The sequence below is a fragment of the Aedes aegypti genome, chromosome 2 (assembly GCF_002204515.2).
Source record: "Aedes aegypti strain LVP_AGWG chromosome 2, AaegL5.0 Primary Assembly, whole genome shotgun sequence".
In the NCBI taxonomy this organism is placed as follows: Eukaryota; Metazoa; Arthropoda; class Insecta; order Diptera; family Culicidae; genus Aedes; species Aedes aegypti.
This window is the reverse complement of record NC_035108.1, coordinates 178,334,984-178,355,953: the sequence shown is the minus strand read 5'-3', so window position 1 is coordinate 178,355,953 and position 20,970 is coordinate 178,334,984. Positions and strand designations below refer to the sequence as shown.

Here is a 20,970-nt window from a genome sequence, read left to right as displayed (position 1 = left end):
CTTTATAAGCAGCTCGCAAAGGATGTTGCGCAGGTTTTTGCCAAGCATCTGTTATCTTGCAATAAAATAATCTAGAAATTACTCGCAGAATAAGTCAATAAATCCGATAAGAGATAACTCCACATATTCGCCAGAAAATCTTCATCTTTTTATTTTCCTTAGCAATTTTCAAGATAATTTTCTGGCTCTCAAGAATTTTATAGAAAATTGTTTGATTTCATTCAAGATTTTCTAACATTTCAGAAAACATTTCTTTCAAGACACTCCAAAAAATTCATCTCTGGAATCCTGACAAAACTTCGTTTTTTTCCAAAATGCAAAGAATAACATCATGGAATATTCCAGTATTTCTAGCAAAGAACATACTGGGAAGTTTTTAGGGATTCCTTCAAGTATAAATCTAAGATAACCTTCGTGAATGCGTTCTTTTTCGAACTTGATTGGAAATTAATTTTTTTAGCAGTTATCCCACCAAATATTATTTCTATAATAGATCCTCTCTGGATTCCGCCTTCAATGACTCAATGAAGTTCTTCACTAACCTGCGACTTACCAAAAAGATTGTTTTGGTTAACCTCTGAGTTCTTGAACAAGTTACTCTTTTGGAAAGATTTCCATTATGTTCCTGGAATTAATACAGAATTTACACCAAACCAGGAATTCCACTAAGACGGATTATTCATAGAATTATTCCAGATATCACAAAAAATAGTTTTATAACGACTCCTGCAACAATTTCTCCAGGCATTTTGCTGTAGTTCGATCAGATTTTTTTCCAAGAAATGTGTCCAAGAAATCTTCCAAGTATACATTAGAATATACACTGAAATGAATGGTATCGTAATTCAAACGACATCATAATAGTTAAATTGACAATGAGCAAATATGAACAAAATTACTAAAAAAAATCAGTTGAATTAATTGACATTCCATTACTTTAAGAATGTACACGTTTATTCATGCATGGTAAATTTAAGAATACAATGTGTTTAAGAAGCTCACATATATTTTAACATTTAATCCACCATCTTTACTGTCCATCATGTTATCATTTATTAGTATTTCTAAAGTTGACATGCGGGAATAAATTCAAGTTTTCGTCCTAATCAGCATATTTTAAAGCATTTGGACTTGCGAAAATAATAAGCACTGATCGGAAAACTTGGAAAATCATTCATGGTAAGTCAGTTTTTTTTATAGAAGCTGCTCTTTTACTCATTTGCTTGCTGCTGTTTCTTCTTCAGATCCAACTGGAAACAAATCGCATAAAGTTTAACAATTATTTCCTTTGATAATCCATTTGACGTTTTTTTTTCGTGAAATGTTACGCATTTTGCAATTTGATGAAGACTATAACGGAGATCTATTATTCCGGTGGTAAGTTTACATCGAACTGTAAATTAAGCTGCTTGTATACTCAATTTTCCAATTTTTGTATTACTTTCAGCGGCGAATAATTGCCCTATGTATATAATTACGTTTTACGTGCGATTCGAAAGAAGTTTTTTTTTCCATATACCGATATTTGGAAAATGTAAAACGGTTCCCAATACATTAATGCTACTAACATACCGTAGATATATATTTAATTCACGATACAATTACGTTTGTGTAATGTCATATTAAGTTAATAAAATGAAAAAAATAAATTGTTTTAATAATTAAACTGAGATTTTCAATATTATAGAATAACTACGCAGCAGTCATTTCAGCACAGTCAAAAAAATAAGTTTGTCTTGTATATTTGAATATACAATAGTTTATTCGTTAGTATAGACAAAACCTTGACTGGCAGTGCTTCGGAAGGCCCAAGTAAGACGCTTCGTTTTCGGGACGCCAGGAGTTTGGTTTTCGTTTCGCGTGTTTTGCTGGGCAATGCTTCGAAAGGCCCAAGCAAGACGCTTCATTTTCGGGACGCCGGGAGTCTGGTTTTTGTTTCGCGTGTTTTGATGGGCAGTGTTTTGGAAAGCCCGAGCAACACGCTTCGTTTTCGGGACGCCGGGAGTTTGGTTTCGTTTCGCGAGTTCTGCTGGGCAGTGCTTTGGAAGGCCCAAGCAAGACGCTTCGATTTAGGGACGCCGGGAGTTTGGTTTTCGTTTCGCTTTTTTTCTAGGCAGTGCTTCGGAAAGTCCAAGCAAGACGCTTCGTTTTCGGGACGCCGGGAGTTTGGTTTTTGTTTCGCGTGTTTTGCTGGGCAGTGCTTCGGAAAGTCCAAGCAAGACGGTTCGTTTTCGGGGCACCGAGAAGTTTTGCTGTTCGCGCTGTGTTAGTGCGAAAAATATTCATGTTCAATCGAGGATGGACTACCAACTGGTGAGCTCGTTTCATGCTTATGATAACACATTTTTTCATGAAAGCGTTAGTTTTATGTAATATTCAATCAAACTTTGTATGGTTCGTCAGTACAAGTGTCGGCATTATGCTTGTTTTATACAATTCTAATATACATATAACATTTTTGATATTACTTAAGATACTTTTTTGAATTGTTTGACATTATGAATGTTCACGTATTTTTTAAAACTTCTACCAAAGATTTTTTTTCTTGAGATAAAAATGCACAGCAATACACTTATGTAATTTTCAAACAAACTATGTAAGGTTCATCACTACAAGTGCTGGCATTATTCCTGTTTCATATAATTTATAATATATGCATATATTTTTCTCTTTTCGCCATTAATAAAAACTTCTTTTGAATGGTTTGACATTAAAGAAGTTGACGTTTATTTTGAATCTTTTACCAAAAACTTTTCGAGACAAAAATAAAAACTAGCTTTAAGTATAAGACGTATTTTCCTCCTTATCCATGGATCGCGTCACCGACCAAAGGTGACTCCCAGATCTGTTCCACTAATAAACACCCTTCCCGTGATGATTGTGGAGATGCAGAGGTATTCTCGGTCTCTAGAAGCAACAATCATTACACCCTAACATTCCTTCCCCATCCTTACTGACTGTAAGGATTTGGCCGGCGTCGTTATTGATCAATAATATTAGATCTGCTAAAATTGCACTCCGAGAGTAAGCGGAAACTCCGATCGCTTATTCATTTGGATCGCAGTGCAATTATTACCAGTTCCGATCAATCACGGAGTAGCAACCATTGACATGTACAGTCAGTCTATGCTATGCTATGCTATGCTATGCTATGCTAGTATAGACAACAACCTTGACTAAATTCTGTCATAATGGAAAAAATTTTAAGTCTGTTAATTCCAATCCCTTTTGTAGTGAGTGTATTTACAAAGCTGTTTTCAGTGTAGATCAAAAGATTTTTTTCAGAATTTTATTCAGTGCTTCCTTTGTTTTTTTTTGTAATTATATTTTATCTATGAAAATCTCTAAGAACTCTACGAATAATTATAACTTATTTATACATATCTCTTTAAAACTACACTGAAAAAAATCCGTTCACGCATCCGTGAACCGCTGTCATTAACACGAGAAAAAACAAAAATACACCGTGAACTAGATCATGTTTAGATAAATGTGTTGCCTGATTCCGAGAACGTTCATGATAACGCGACGGTAGTTTACGGTGTATTTTTGACAGTTCACGTTTCCCGGAATTATATTTTAATCGTGTACTAAAATCAATCTGCAGAATGAAGGAAATTTGTCAAGATATTACTCTGCCCATAACTGCATATTTGTAACATTCGACAAAAGAAGGCATTGACTAAATGGAGTAGCAAGTGTGCATTTTATAGCAGTATGGGAAGAAACTTAAATTTCTTAAAATTACCTAGAATTCAAAAGTGCTTATTTGAGGCTGAAATTTCGTACAGCTCATATCGCATATTGGTTGAATAGTTAGAAAATAATTCCGATAGAAATTTTATCGGCAATACATTACGAGTCTCATGTATAATCTTAATGTGACTATTATGCGGTTACAATTGCCAATGTGACAAAACAACTTGTTTTTTTTCGAGTTTTCTAGAACTGCCTCACAGATTGCTGTAAGTGGATCGAAAGTGTTTATCATTTGATGACGCTGCACGGTATTAACTCGAAATTGTCAAAAATGTTGAATGTGACAAATATGTAGTTATAGGCAGAACTGTAGTGTGCAGGATTAAGACATTTACAATCAACTATAAAATTAAGTGAAATGTGCTGAGCGTGTATATTCCAGCATCAGCGAGTTTTGACCTTCAGCTTTGACGTTTCACGTTGAACTTGAAGCGATGAATGTTTGTATTATTTCTGAAATAAATCAACAAAAATTTATTAAGAATTTTACAGGTTTTTTTTCACAGATATTCCTGAAAGAAATTTTGGAGAAATCACAAAAAAATCTTAAAAATAACATCCTTGATATAATTTTGGAACATGTGTGATAGTATAAATATCATGGACTTGTGTTTTAAAGTTTTGAATTTGCCTATAAGACAATGTGACTAGACGAAAAACTGAAATCATATCCTAAAAAAAATCTTATAGGGGTATCCCTAGACAATTTTTGGCAAATTTCTGACGTATTCCTAAAAGAAAGAGTTCGAAAAACTATTCTGAGATGTTTGCAGAAATTTTTTAAAGAAATATGTGATAGATACAGTTTATTTTCCATACCGTTAATGCACAAGCTACTCGGAAAAAATGAAACAAGCCAGGTTTATGTAAAAATATTGTGTACAATGATCGTTGTTGCGTAAAATAGTGAATGAACTTTCAAAGTTCTTGCCCCTCCCTGATGGGAATTTTAGTGAACGGATCCGAACCGACTCACTCATTTTAGTGACCCGGATCTCTCGAACGGTTCAGTGTTTCAGCGGCTCGCAAAGGAAGAGCAAACTGAACCAAGTGAACGGAAAAAAGCGGTTCACTCCCTGTTGCACAACATGCATCGTACCTTTTGTATCTTTCGTTCTCTCATTCTTCCCCAGAAACTCGATATACTCGGCCGATTTACCCTACCCGAACCAAAAGCAAGAAGCAAAATGTGTTTTACCATTCAAGTTGGTGCTTTTTCTCTCAATCTTTCATCTGCATCTTCGTGCAAGTGGGCGGGGAAAATTAGATGTTTAGCTGTAAGCGGAGCAGCAGAAAACTGTGTTGGCATCTGTACCGTGGCGCGCAAAGCAAGGCACGTGATAAGCGTTATAATAAAGCCAAGAATCGAACGATGCAGAATAAAGGAAATCTCGCCTGTATAGAAAATAACAATTAGCTTTAGCTTCCAAACAGTATGTTTCCTCTAACGGAAATTGTTAATTTTTCCCAAATAGTTGTAGTTTTGTAGAACAATATCAATCAAAAAGCTTATAATGATTAAAAACACTTTTCTGAGTTCATACCGAACGGTGACAATATATATAACAGTCAAGAAAATATTAAATTATACGAAGAACGAGACAAAGAGTAGTGTTGGATCCGTTGAATCTGTTGCATGCTCCTTGTGGGCGAGCGACGGAATCCGGATCCATTGTGTCCGGTTCGCGTTGCGCGGAAGAAAAAACGAAGTGTACCGGTGAAAAACAAAAAAAAACGCGTCAGTAGAGTTTGATACGTTGAACCTGTTGTATGCTACTTTCGAGCGAGCAACGAAATCAGTATCGTGTCCGGTTTGCGTAGTAACCGGTCATTCATGTATATGCTCACGTATTCATTTCGAATTATATATTTATCGTTTACCAAAACGAATCCTTTCCCATATCCAAACTCCCAGTGTTTTCTTGTGGAAGTGCAGAAGACTCCTCGGCTTCTGTAAAGCAAGTAACACGTCAACATTTCCCTCCCATTCCCTAATTGACCTGCATTCGGACGCAGCCGGCGCCGGTATTGTTTATTATAATAATGAGAGCACCAGTACTTACACATTGAGGATGCTACTAATCCCGAGTAGTGTCTGTAGGTTCCCTGTGTAAGTACAGCTGTTCTTGCAATAACGGAGTAGCAACTGCGGGCGGTCAATCATGATCATGCTCAATTATACGAAGAACAAGACAAAGGCGGAAACATGGGAGAAATTCTGAAACAATTTGATCACCTTTTTTCAAATGATGTTTTCAAATATTCGCAAGAAAGATGGCAACACACTCACACATGAGCAGTCAACAATATGTTACTTATGTTTCACAATTTGGCAAACAGTCAAACAAATTAGTATTTATGAGCAATTAGTACTGAACATGTTTAGTGCGTCGATGATAATTTTTAACGTTGTGTCATTTTTTTACAACAGCCAAAATTCAATTTCTTTTATTTAGTTACCGCTGCTTCTCTAAAACATCTGAAATTCAAACAACCTGGCAGCATCACATTTCTAAAACAGCCTGATTTCCGTGCTCCGGGTAAGTTTAAACCCGATTCCCTACCGGAAAACTGCATCTGCCATAAATATCTTCTGAAGTTTTGAAACTCATTGGCATCACAGCAGACGAATTCCATGTCAAATCAGTCAGTCACAGAACTCGACCATCTTATATTTGCAGTTAATTTTGCACATGGTTTTGGTATGATACAATAAGTGTTATCCATAAAAAAATCGATCATTTTGACTCGAGAATAACTTATAAAAATGACCTTTACATTTTTGCATGCAACTTATTTGAAAAATTTCAACTCCAAAACGGTTGACTGTAAAGAAAAAATGTTCTATGAAGTATATGTAGTGAACCCTTCGGCCTACAAAAAAAAATATAGACTGAAAATATATTTTATACTTTTTCACGAAAAATTCAAAAATAGAACATTAATTTTAAATTACGCAAAAAACCCATTTTTAATATTTTTTAATTTTCACCATTGAATCTTAATAGTAAAGTTTGGGACAAAGTTCCATGATGGAGAAATTTTTAATAAAAAAGTTCGTCTAAGAACAAATTTTGGTCGATTTCAAAAGTATTTTTTTTGTCAAAATAAATACGTTCTGATGATACAATAAGAATCTTAAAATGGTGGTTCAGAATCCTTTTTAATAGAAAAGTTTTTGTCAGAGCAACTTTTAGCCGATTTTCAAAATTTTGATTTTTGTTTTGTCAAAATTAATACATTCTGATGATACAATAAGAATCTTGAAATTATACTGAACCATAATAATTTTATGGATAATTTCTCTAGACGTAGCCATTTTCGAATTATATAAAGTTTAATGTAAAAAATATTATCTATATATTAAAAAATGCCATTCTCATTAGTTATTCTCTATGTAATGCTCTACTACTTCAAAAATGAGCTCAGTAGGTCAAATTTAACCTTACACAACATTTTTTAATTCTCAAAAGTTGCATGTAGACTTAGTACCAGTGTATTTTTCGGTACCAACATTTCCCACAGTATTGTTTACACCTTCAAAAACTGTGAATATTTCTATGCAAAATTGACCTTAATAAAGATTGAATAGTTAAACACCTTCATTAGACATCTGTAAACTAGAAAACATGGAATGTCTGTGATGCCAACGAAGTATTATGCATTTTTGGCAGGAATAGCAAATTGATACTGACCTGTCAAATTCACCCCAGTGATCAATTTGCCCCCAAATTACGGTATATCCATCGTTTGGTAATCTGTTTCTATAGAGTTTACCTAACTTAACCGCCTATTCCCCATATTGTTATTTTCCCAGTTACCGTCTATCAAAGTGTTAACACCGTTTGCGGTATGGTAGGTTTAAGTTATTTTTGATACTGTACGAAATGGTTCCCATATTGTAGCAAATTGTTATGGACACTACGGGAAACGCTACTAATATGGTTCTTGATTATGCGGGTCGACTTTCACCAATAAAGAAACACGGATCACTCGTTCTTATGAGTGATCTGGATCTTTTGAACGGCTCCGATTGTTTTTGCCGATCTCTACAATAGGCTTTATGAACTTGCAAACACGTTTTTTTTTTATACAAAAATATTGTTTTTATCTTTTACCTAACAAACAGAAAGATAAGTTCTTCTGATTAAAAGTAAGCGTGTTTTTGAGATAAGAAACATCATTAACTTCTAAACGGATAGAGCTAGCGTGTTTCTTTATGCATCAAATAACGTATGTTTAAAGTATTAAATAGTGGTTCATAGACTTCTTTGATTAGATATTAGAATTTCTTTGTTCATAAAGTTTTCTTTGGCCCACTGTATATCAACGAGAAAAGGTCCGAATCGGTCAATTAAAGATCTACAGAAAATCGTTTATGGTCAAAGTTTTTTGAAATTAAATGGTCTACAACTTTGTTAAAGTATGCATACAATGACCTCAAAGAGTCTATATCGATAGATTCTTATATGTAGAATTCATAGTATACATGCTTTAACAAAGTTGTAAACCATTCAATTTTAAGTAACTTCGAACAAAAAATTCTGTAGCCGATTCAGAGCTTTTCATATGATTAAAAATCAACGCATGGAGGATTCACTGTATAGTCATGCCATCTACAAATAAGCAATCTCTCTATCTGAATGTGTTTTTGTTGATTTTCATTCCCATTTCATTTTCTCTCCATATGTTGATATGCCCATTATCAAAGGTCACTAGACTAGATTATAGTGACTCATAGTAAGTTTAGAACAAAAAATGACGTTTTTGTAGTAGTATGATGGTTTTGTTCGTTATCTTCTTATTTCCTTTTCTTTTACTCGATGATCCCTTCATTCTCGAAATGTGGATATTCGGCTGTATTACAAATCTTGTGGGTTTGAGCCAGTCAGTGTGCAGTTATTAATTGTTATGGTATTTTTATTGCATATACCTACAGTAAATAATAGCCATTCATTCCTGTTGTCGATTTATCTCTGATGTAGAGTTGAGTAACAATCAAAACCAATCAACCATTTTTCCAACGCATCTTGCTGCTTTGCTATTTCGCACAATAAAGAAAAGGCAGAAACTAAACAAAAGTCAGGTAATGATGCATCAGCCCTTGTAATAATAAATCCAAGTATAAAAATTTTGCAACCGATATGTGATCTATCATTCACTAACCAGATTTCCAACGTAACAAACGTAGCGTTCGTGCAGCATTAGACACAATGCTTAAGGTAGCCAAAATGTTATATAGCTTAATACAGTAATGAGACTTGCTTCCTATTCTAATATTTTTCTAGGTCGTATTCCTGCTGTTCTGCTTGGCTGTTAATCATTACTGCCAACAAGGGTCATCGCCATGGTGTTCGTCCCAGGTACAAGTTCAACTATAGAGTAGTGAGCACCAAAACCGGAGACAACAAAGGCCACTGGGAACACCGGGATGGCGATCGAGTTGTGGGAGCCTACATGCTGCGAGAACCGGACGGTACTCATCGCGAAGTGAAGTACCGATCGGCAAAAGGCATCGGATTCCAAGCTCACGTTAATCGCAAGGGACATGCCAAACATCCACATCACGGCAAGAGCTATGCAAACATTCGTCAATTGTACTGATCAAAATATATTGACATGAGTATTACTTGGATTTGTTTCAGTTTATAGTAAATTCACACTTTGAGAAATGAAAATGACATACTTTATGTCAGATATGTAAGAGTCCATAAAATCAGCTTTATGGTTTCATTAACAAACGAGTATTGTCTTCTGGAGCTATAAAATGTCACCAAATAATACGCGTTACACAGTCGAACATTTTTCTGTCTCAAGCACCAACATAAAGCTACTCGTAATTATTTTTTTTTCAAAAACTAGCACGTCCAGTTTTGATATATTGGCTGATAAAAATGTATTATTTCACGATTTCAGTCAACTTGCACGCTCAATACTTGCTTCACTAACCATATAATTCAATCTTGTGTCAAAAAGAATACTTAGAAACAAAGTTCATAACACTTTTGAAGCTCAAAAGTTAATTTTTGATGTTTTAGAAAAGTATTGTATCTAATCATATATCTAATCATATAAATGTATGAAGACTGCAGGCATGTTGTAAAAATCGATTGATTCGAAATTGTTTTATTCAATTTAAACTAATATACATCCTACATGAAAGTCAAGTTCTACTCTGCATGCTTGATGGATTATTTCACCATAAGTTTGATAAATAATCGTTTAAATTTTGAGCAGCTTTGACGTGCTGGAGCATTACTGCGAACGGATTCAGTTGGTTAAAATTTACTAGAGATACATTATATGATCACAGAGCAAAAATTTCATTTATGTTGCGCTGTGTAATCGACGGAGCTGACGGAGGGAAAACGGAAAATGACCAAACAGATGCTTTACCTCTCCCAGACTAGGTGACGGTATCATGTCTGCGCTTCGGAACACGTATGGGTATGATATAATAACCGCATATAAGCTTAAACAAGCAGCGAAAGTGGTTGGCACGAGATCGCGCCGCATTTGTAATCTTATGGGCTAATTTATTGGCAATAACCGAGGGATATTGAGCACTAGCGTGTGCAGGAGTTAGAGATGGGCGACTCACTCGCAAATCATTCAAAAGACTCGATTCTTGAGAGTGAATCAATGAACCACGCCACGCGATTCACTAACAACGCATTTTGTGCAAACAGTACAAAAATTAGCAAGGAAAATATTTTTGAGCTGAATTCTAAAATTCAGTATAACCGACATGTATTTGAAATGGCTATAAGAAACATGTTTGCATTGAAGATCTGTAATAGTTTTCATTTGTTAAGTGAGTTAGACACACGATTTATTTTGGATTGTATTAAATTTAAACGTTTTAAAGGGCAACTCAAAGGCTTTTATTTGAAATTTTATCTAAAAAAGCCGATTCGAAATGTTCAGAGAAAATTTTATTTGGGATAGTATTTGAACCAATACACTATGTTTCATGAAGTCGACTTACATGGAAAAATACATTTAGAACTTTTAAACGAAGCTTCAGACTAAAACTGTTTTTTACAAAGTTGTTTGTATTATTTGGGCCTGTTGATGTGTTATTCGAAACAAGTATGGTGCACATTTTTCATTTAATCATCAGCTCGGTTTTTACCGCGACAAGTGCAGTTGAGATCGCGTAACACCACTAGATTGTGGTGTCCGAAAGGTTTCAGAAAAAAGGACGGCCACCACCATGCACAACGCTAAAGATAGCCACTCGCCAACGCTAACACTCGGTAATAGAAATAGCTCAGAAACTATCGCCAAACGGAAAAAGCGACCAAACCACGTTGGAAATCTCCGACGAGGAATCTCCAAAAACAAATTCCCTAATACCAGAGCTATACGTCGCTTCCGACTTGTTCTCGTCGGAACACGTCGTCCGCCCTAACAACCAGTACCTGCACTACTACTCTTGCGCCTCTCACCGCATCAACATCCGGCACCCAGCTGTAAACCCTAACAGAATGACGGTAAAACGGTCACCACAGGACAATGAGGGAACCTCATGGTCGAGTGATAACCCCGTAAGGAACATCCACGGAATCGAGACCCTTGATAAGGCCCCGGGCAGTCGGAGCCGTATATTGCGAAAGTCATGACTCCATCGGAAATAAGAATACCTACCCAAAAACCGTTGCTATCCGCAGCAGATCTGACCCACGAGAATCAGCACACCGCATCACGATCTGACACAGGAGGATGCACTAACAAATGCACGGAAGTGCGACCTTTTAAGGGCTGTAGCTGGCGTTTTCAGCAGGCCGTAGCTGGTCCTTTAGGGATATCGTCCCTTTTAACAGCGGGTCCGACACCCTTGCTGGTAGCATGAGCCTCACCGTCAGCTATTTTAGGGGGGGGGGGCTCTGTCAGAGTCCGCACAAACAATAGCTGTTTCATCGATATCGCCGCATTTTGCTATGTACACTCAAACCTCTTTTAACGACAGTTCTTTTACGACCAAAATTAAGAATAACGACCGTTTTTATAAATGATCCATATCCTAAAGAGTATTCAAAATAGAACATCATCAGCAAAATTGTTCAGTAGATTAGGGGCTAACATGTGTGGTCATTGAAATGCGGAATTCTGCCACCAGGCGGCGCTAGTGAGCATGGAACTTTTGTTTTGCAATTATTTTATTTTGTTTTGCGGTTATGCCTTCATCAAAGTTGTTCAGTAGTTCAAGTGCTATCATTATAAAAGCCATCAGGAATGGTCAGGATCCTGAGCTATCCGGAAAACAAAAATTAAGCGCCGCCTGGTGGCAAAATCTCGAATCTCTTGGCTAGAATAATGGTAGTCTTTGAGCTACTGAACAACTTTGCCGAAGACGCCATCTTTCTAAGTGGTCAGGATCCTGAGATAACCGTAAAACAAAAATTTCATGCACACTAGTACTGCCTGGTAGCGAAATTTCACTTGAACAGTGTTGCCAGCTACGACAATATTTTGAACCCTTCATGAAAAACGGGATTACAGTTGAAGAGTATTGCTATGTAGCTAAACATTATATTTTTCTATTCCACTCAAGTTTTATTGTTTTAGCTTTTCTTTATTCTTCTTAAAAAGTGTTGCCAGCCACATAAACATTTGTGCTTCGGCCGACTGTGTGGCACGCAACACTTCCTTCAACTTTGGTGAACATACGGTATCGTTACCTTTAAAATTTATTGGTATTTGCATATCACAACCCCATATAATTGATTATTTTTATAATAATCGAGCAGTGTTGACATCTATTACCAAAATATGAAAACTTGATCAGCCATTTTGGAAAGTTCTCAACCCATGCTTTAACTTTGCCGAATATCTCGGATCAGTATTTCCAAATCTTGACGTTGCACTTTTCTAAAACCTAATTAAAACCCTGATTTTTTCTAACAACCGATTCCTTTTACGACCGCCCAATAACGGTCGTAAAAAAAGGTTGGAGGGTACCACCTTTGCATTTAAACTGCCAAACGGTCGCCAAAATTGCAAAAACAAATCCAACGAATAAGAAAGGGTCGCGTGATCACCTAATACTGCCCCTACAACACTACAAGGGATCAAGAAACCCGGATAAAGCCTCGGGTAGCCAGGGACCTCCAGATCAAAGAAGTCAAGGCCCCACCGGAATCAGGGAACAACTCCGGTAGCGAGGACGACGAGGGAATTACAGGGTCGCCTGGTTCACAACTTTAGAAACAAACTCCAGGATAAGGCCTCGACCTCGGGTCCCCCTAGTGCCAAAGTCATTGCCCCACCGAAAGTAGGGAACATCCCCCGGCATCGTCCGGCGGCAAACCCCATAAAAGGGAAAACCGATCAAGTCAGTAAGCAGCTCTAGGCCCTCCTAAATCCTTAAGCATGAGCATGAGCATGAGCATGATTGACCCCCCGCAGTTGCTACTCCGTTATTGCAAGAACAGCTGTACTTACACAGGGAACCAACAGACGCTACTCGGGACTAGTATCATCCTCAATGTGTAAATACTGGTGCTCTTATTATTATAATAAACAATACCGGCGCCGGCTGCGTCCGAATGCAGGTCAATTAGGGAATAGGAGGGAAATGTTGACGTGTTACTTGCTTTACAGAAGCCGAGGAGTGCTCTGCACTTCCACAAGAAAACACTGGGAGTTTGAATATGGGAAAGGATTTGTTTTGGTAAACGATAAATATATAATTCGACCGCACTATCCAAACCAGACACGATACTGATTTCGTTGCTCGCTCGACAGGAGCATACAACAGGTTCAACGTATCAAGTTCTACTGACGCGTTTTTTTTTTGTTTTTCTTCGGCGTATTTCGTTTTTTCTTCCGCGCAACGCGAACCGGACACAACGGATCCGGATTCCGTCGCTCGCCCACAAGGAGCATGCAAAAGATTCAACGGATCCAACACTACTGACCTCTAGGCCCACCTAAATCCTTAACTCGATGAACTTCACCCCAGAAGAAACCTAATCAGAAACCGTCCAAGCAGGTTTCAATCTCTTCCAAAAATCTAAGTCTCTTCGGGCACAGCACCACGCTTCTTCCCACCAGCAACAGACATTGTTAAGTACGACGACCTGTACATAACCCATTACGGCTCAGCGGCAATAATCTCCGCGAATACCTCGGCTCTTCCTGGGCACCTCGAGCACTTCAACTCGGGCGGAAAGTCCCACCCCTGACCAAGCGACATGACACAACCCCTACGTGCACACAGTAATGACCCCGAAAACCCAACTCACGGCGACGGATCGTTTGTTGATCGAACCCAATGACCGAATCGCCCTTGCCGCGCAGTGGAATGTGGAAGGCTCTTTCACAACCTCCAGGACGTGGAAATGTTTGTGCGGGATCAGAAGCCTGTGGTTCTGGCTCTACAAAAGATTAATAGATCAACACCAGCAGTGATGAACAATACACTAGGTAAAAAAATTCTATCCTATTCGAAGAATTACGCCAACATCTACCAATCGGTTGTCATCGGAGTGGCCACCGAACTCTCCGCTAGCAAGATTAAGATAGACACTGATCTACCGATTGTTTCGATTCACCTCCCGTGGCCCTTCCCCGTCTCGATGGTGTCCATTTACCGACCGAAAGGCAAGCCACCCAATTTAGAATCCCGACTCAAGGACGCTCTCAAGTCAATGATGATCCTAGACGACTTCAATGGCCACCATTGAGCATTTTCAATGTTGCAAACCAGTTCAACTTAGCGATTTTTAACGACGGTACCCCAACCTTCTCCTGGAGCAAGTATGGAAAAAATCGTCTTTAGCGACAAAAAACACAGTATTTGAACGGTCTAAGAGGGCCGTCGCTCTTTCAGCAGCATGATTTCAACAGCTCACTACGTGCGCGTAGAACGGATATATGAAGCACCCGATGCACTGTTTGTCGTGGGACAAAGAGTTTATCGGATGTTGTTACAAGTCGCGATCAACTTTTATCATGCCGTATTCGCGCTATTATTTTTCGCTCTAACAATGTCCGAACGATTTAGAAATCATAAACAGCATGTCAGGAGTTAAATCAATAAGTAAAAGTGGAAAATTTTTCAAAATAATAGAACTTCGATTCGCGAGCAATTAATCGCTAGCACACATGCAACATGATGCAACATTATTCGGCGAGCGTAGTTTGTTGTGATCACTTGACGACAAAAGGTTTATCGTTGTTGCTTTGATCGCAGGATAAAGAACAACCACGATGCATCATTTATTTTGTCATGATCACTAGATTTGCATCCTTGTCCCGGAGACGAGTCGACACCGCGATTGACATCTCCCTAGTATCAACTCAAATCACCAATCGCTTCCTCTGGTCGATGGAGAGTGATCTCCGAGGGAGCGATCACGCACCGAACACTTTAACCCTGGAAAACACTTCGGGACCCAAAACAACGCAACGACCGCGCTGGTTGTATGAGCAAGCAAATTGGTTGGATTCCCAAACATCGCTTGAAACCGAGTCGGAACACCACCCTCTCATGTCCGTCTCGGACCTATCCGTCCTTATTAACGAAGTTGCGTCTCAAAACCAAGTCCCCAACTGGGACGTTGCGTGTTCTACTGGTGGACCTATGAAGCTAAAAAAGAAGTCCAGGCGCACAGGAAAGCGCTCCGGGTTTCCAACGGTCAAGGAAGAGACTTCCCGAAGACCATCCGGACTGGACCCTTGCCCAAGAAATCTACCAGGTAGGCCGTAACACAGACTTCCTGGACGGCATTACCGAAAACTAGTCGTCGTCTGAGCTCTGGCGGCGAATAAACTGCTTCAATGGCAAAAGTTGACGGTGTTATAACAAAAGACCCGAATGTCAGAGCCGACATTCTAGTGGATGCTTTCCAAGAACTCTCATCGAAAATATCCCGAACCGTTCCTCAAACGCCAACCGCAACCTGAAACAGCGGTCCACCGTTTCCATGTTCCCCCAGACAAAGGCCAACCTTTCAATCGTCCCTTCTCGTTCAAAGAGCTTGAGTACCCCATCAAAAAAGCAAAAGGAAAATCAGCAAGGCCGGATAAAATCGGACCCGATGCTGAAAAACCTTCCTCCGAGCGGTAAAGCCGCACTACTGGCAACCATCAACAATGAATGGACCGCCGATTCGCTTCCTAATAGCTGGAAGCAAAGCTATGTCGTGACCATACCGAAACGATGTTGAAAGCTACCAGCCAATCGCTCTGACGAACGGCGTTGCCAAACTCATGGAAAGAATGGTAAGCCGCAGACTGATAGAGCACCTCGTGGATAAGAAAAAGTTGGACCATCGCAGTATGTCTTCCGGTCAGGATACGCCACTGGCACATATCTGCCATCTCTCGGCTAAATCTTGGACGGTGCTCAGAAGAATGGCGAACACGTTGAAATGGCCGCACTTGATCTGGCCAAGGCCTATAACCAAGCGTGGACGCCCGGAGTGCTTGACAAACTAACCCGCTGGGGAATAACAGGTAACATGCTTTTGTTTGTCAAGAACTTCCTTGACGGGTGAACATTCCAAGTTGTTGTGAGAAACCACAAATTTAAGGTAATAAGAGAAGAAACAGGCGTACCACAGGGCTCAGTGTTAGCGGTTACCCTGTTCCTAGTGGCAATGAGCGGCGTATTCTTGGCGCTCCCAAAGGGGATTTTTGTATTACTGTATGCCGACGATATACTATGATTCGTCGCAGGGAAACACATCCGGCCCAAGCTGTAGGCTGCGGTATTGGCTGTGGCCAAGTGGACACACAACACCGGTTTTGACATTTCCACGGATAAGTGTGCCAGGCTGTGACGTGTGACAAAACAGATACAAGCCACCACTAAAACCAATCACGGTCAATGGTAGGCCAACGCCTACAAAAAAATAAACCGTCAGAGTCCTTGGTGTGAACATCGATCGGTACTTAACCTTCCGCACTCACTTCGACCATGTCAAAGAGCCCTGCAAAAACAGGGTATGGCTGACCGGAGTATCTCCAGTAGACGCACCCCAAGCGACAGGGCAATCCGATAACGCGTAGCTGACGCCATAATCAACAGTCAACTCCTTTAGGATGCTGCCATAGTGAACGCGTCATGCGTCACGCGGGGGGTGGGGGGTTGGTATCCAAGCTAAGCGTGACAAGCGTGACAAGCGTTACAAAATTTTCAGAAAACCCATATAAAAAACGTGACAAAGAGAGTGGGGAGGGGGTCGAAAAGTTGAAATTTAGAGTGACATAATTTGTGTACCATCCTTGTAATGAAAAAAAAAACAATATTATTTTTCAGCATATATTGTTTAGTTCTGGTGTAATACAAAGCAGTTATAGCTCTTTTTTCGGACCAACTTATTTTAAATTCTTAGAATTTCTTTTTGTAAACTCAAATCATAAAACTAAAGATAATTATTGATACTTAATTAGAAGCCTTGAATTTGTACTAATCGGAATTTAGTTTTTTTGTTTCATTTCTTTCAAGTTTTAAAACGGCATTCCTTGACAACATATCAAATTAAAGCCCTATTTAGAATTTTGACCTAGTTTGGTTTAGCTTAGCTTAGACTGACTACACATATCAATGGTTGCTATTCCTTGATTGACCGAAGTCAGTGAAAATGCACAAAGAATCAATTAGATGATCGACTGGGATTGGCCGTAATCTTCTTCAGTGTGCATAATTCAGTGCCTCTATTTATACATGGTCAATAACGGCGCCAGCCACGTCCTTGCAACCAGGTGGGATAGGGGGAAGGAATGTTAGTGGTTGGTTGGTTTGACTTTATTAACGAGATTTTTAGCCCTGGGCTAGTTCATCTCGGGACCAACGGCTTTACTTCCCTTCCGAAGGAAGTCGCCACTATAACTTTTTACGTCATAAGTGACTATGTCGGGGATGGGATTCGATCCCAGGTCCTCGGCGTGAGAGGCGAGTGTTCTAACCACTACACCAGGTCCGTCCCCAGGAATGTTAGTGTCTAACCTTTGCTATTTGGAGACCGTGTTTGCCTCTGCTTCTCCACAAAGGTTACTGGGAGGGATGTTTGTTAATGGGGAGGATCGTTGGGTCATAGGATTCACTTTGATAAGCGATTAGACCATGATAAATTATTATTGGTGAGATATAATGCTTATATGTAAATATAATATTTTCATTTGATACGAACAATATCTATGTGAAGAAAAATTATGCCGACACTTGATGTGACGAACCATTCAAAGTTTGTTGAATAAAGTGAACCTTTCGCAAGTCTACACTCGTAGTGTCGAACCATTCAAAGTTTTTTTTTTGATTACAATAATATAAATAAAAGGAAAAAGGTGTTTTGAAAAAAAAATTAGACATAAATAATTTATGATTCAGAGTTTATGTCGACACTCACAGTGACGAACTTTTCATAGTATGTTGAAAAATCATATTTACGTCTCACCATTGTAACGATTAAAGGTGTAGTCATACATATTTTACAGATTAGAAATAGTAGCATGAAACGAGCTCACCAATTGATCCGCCATCCTTGAGCAGCTACAATCCACTTTCAGCTTTACTCGTTTGGTCGGCTATATAAAAGCACTCAGAGAAAATAGGCGCGCGACCCGAGAGGGAAAACAACTGACGACTGCTCGGGCTTTCTTGACGCACTGCCCAGGAGCAAGCGTCAACGTCGAAAGATCAAACACAACTCGACCGATGCGCGACAAGTTTGATCCTGCCCTCATCGCCGGCCCCCGCAGGAGCAAGCGTCAAGGTCGAAGGATCAAGCACAACTCATTTTTGACCTAGTTTGGTTTGTAAGAAAAAAGTTTATTTGAAAATCAATTTTGTGATTGTGTTTCATGTGAAATAGTATTTTGCTACGTGAAGCAATTTGTGAATCCAAATATCATGCCCACTTAAAAGTTCATATGACATATAGTAGCGGTTCTCATGATAAGGCTCACAAGCCCCTCTTTTCAAATACCTAGAGATACCCGCGGCAAAGATGGATCACTTTTGATGCTGCTTCTGCCAGTGGCATAGGTATGGTGGTGGAAACGGTAAACCGCTAATTCAAGCGAAGTTTAGTTTCAATGTCTCTCAAGGCCAATGGAGCTCTTGAAAGAGAGGCTTAACAAAGTTACGCGTCATATAGCCACAGCAATGGACGCGTAGGCAAATGTCCGAAAAGATCATAAATGAGATGAAAATTTTCGATTGGCTGGCGTCCGTCGTCGTCGCGATGATGCCGCACGTAGTCATTTCCACCTTCTTGTAATGCGGGCGCTTTGGATAGCCAAAGTTTCGTTCGTATAAATATTCTTCGACCGTTGGTCAACAGCAACAGTTTACCCGCAGCGTTCGTTCTAGTGTCACATTGATCCTATCGCACAGGAGATCCAAAATGTTCAAGGTGTGTGTTAGTGGGATTGTCGTGCAAGTGATTTTTGAAGACTAATTCTAATCTACTATGTTATCTTCTATACGCAGATTATCGCTTTGGTTGCCTGTCTGGCTATTGTTGTATCAGCTGAGTATCACATTGTAGAGGAACATCACCATCACGAGGATTACCATTCGCATCCTAAGTACAAATTTGAGTATGGTGTTAAGGACCCGCATACCGGAGATCACAAGAGCCAGTGGGAACACCGCGATGGAGATGTGGTAGTGGGAACCTACACTCTGGATGAAGCCGATGGAACCCATCGTATTGTGTCGTACAACTCAGATGACCACAATGGATTCCAGGCTCACGTGCAACGAGTTGGACACGCCCACCATCCACATGGAGAAAGCTGGGCTAATATCGATCAACACCACTAGAATGAAATGGGCGGCGCAATTGATTCACTAATTCAATTTCATGACTGTTGCTAGTTGTATAAGAAGATCACATGCCAAAACAATAGAATGTTCCTCGCTTGTACAATTGAAGTTTTTTAATGTGTTTTGTATCTATGGAATATCACAAAGTGTTATTGTGCTTTCATTCGATTCTGTTGCTCGCTCCTGTGAGGTGGAGAGACGGAATCATTATCAATTAGGGGAATTTACATATTCTCGGCAGTCTAAGCCGATGCCACGCTTTTTTGTAATTTTGTCAGACGTCAGCAGACAAATTACGTGGTTGTCCGTTTATTCGATGCTCAATCCTCTATCGATCTCTAATCTCTGCGGCAGCTCCAAATCAGTGACATATTGAGGCATGGTATTGATGACATCTCTGTTGATATAGATTTACCAGTTCCGGAAATCTCGTCAGTGGGAAGCTTTTAAAACAAAAAAATCATCTGTATATTTTCATTTGTGTGTTTTGATGGAAAAATACTGTGTATTTGGCGTTTGAAATTTGATTGCCGATAATAGTCGAATACACGGGTAAAAATGCGGCACGTGAAACAAACAAAAAGAGTCATGATTTCGGGAGGAACGTGCATTTTTATGTTATGAAAATACACCATGAACTAAAGTCATGAAATCATGAATCGTGTCACCGTAACGCTGCCTTAACGTTACGTTTTCAATTCGCAGTGATAAAAAGTGGCGTATTGCGTCATGATTTCATGATGCATTTGAACTAGAATCATGAAAACAGTTCATGAAATCATAAGCACTATTCATGGATCTTGATACCTGTCATTTATGATTCCAATTTTGGATATGAAAAGTGGCGAATTGTCCAAAGTGTCCAAGCGGGGGTGAAGATATCGGCCCAAAGACACTCCCCTGTTACTCTTTTCCCTTCCCCCAAATAATGGACGTATTTTTTTCAATGTCCTCAATGGCGTGACGTAGTTGATGGTCATTTCTTACCAGATTTGATAGAAGCTTGCGGAACAAAACTCTGTCGCGAGCAACACGGCAGAACAACTCAATGTCGGACGCGTGTAGCTCACTAAATTCCTTCGCCGTGGTAAGGCCGTGGACATTAATAACTGTGGACGCATAGTTGTCCAGACCGGCTCTGGACAGCATAGCCTCCAACTCCAGGTCCAGAGCCTCAGGGTCCAAAAGAGGGTTCGCTGTTCGTCGGATATCTGGACTGCAAGTACTGGCAGCACCCCGTCCACAGTTATATATTGTATTGTTTCCTCCATTATTCTGCAATTATATGAATTCTAACCTTACTTTTTCACAATATTTTTCAATTCCGGATTAAAATCGGAAAATAAATAAAAAGTTTTAAAATTTGTCGCGCGAAAAAATCTCTGGCAAATTTTAATTTCTTGAAATTGAACTTAAACAATCACTTA

At 39.2% G+C, this 20,970-nt stretch overlaps 1 protein-coding gene and 1 long non-coding RNA gene across 2 annotated transcripts; both read left to right on the top strand.

Annotated features, from left to right (window-relative positions):
* The first annotated feature begins 8,924 nt into the window (after positions 1 to 8,924).
* On the top strand, positions 8,925 to 9,385 carry LOC5565792. Its single transcript, XR_002499497.1, has 2 exons — positions 8,925 to 8,981; positions 9,048 to 9,385. It is a non-coding gene; the product is annotated as an uncharacterized LOC5565792 (long non-coding RNA).
* Positions 9,386 to 18,981: 9,596 nt separating this feature from the next.
* Positions 18,982 to 19,651, top strand: LOC5565791 (cuticle protein 19). The gene is made up of 2 exons (XM_021843273.1): positions 18,982 to 19,127; positions 19,205 to 19,651. Exons 1-2 carry the CDS (start codon positions 19,119 to 19,121, stop codon positions 19,538 to 19,540), a joined length of 345 nt encoding a protein of 114 aa, XP_021698965.1. The 5' UTR covers positions 18,982 to 19,118; the 3' UTR covers positions 19,541 to 19,651.
* Positions 19,652 to 20,970: the final 1,319 nt, after the last annotated feature.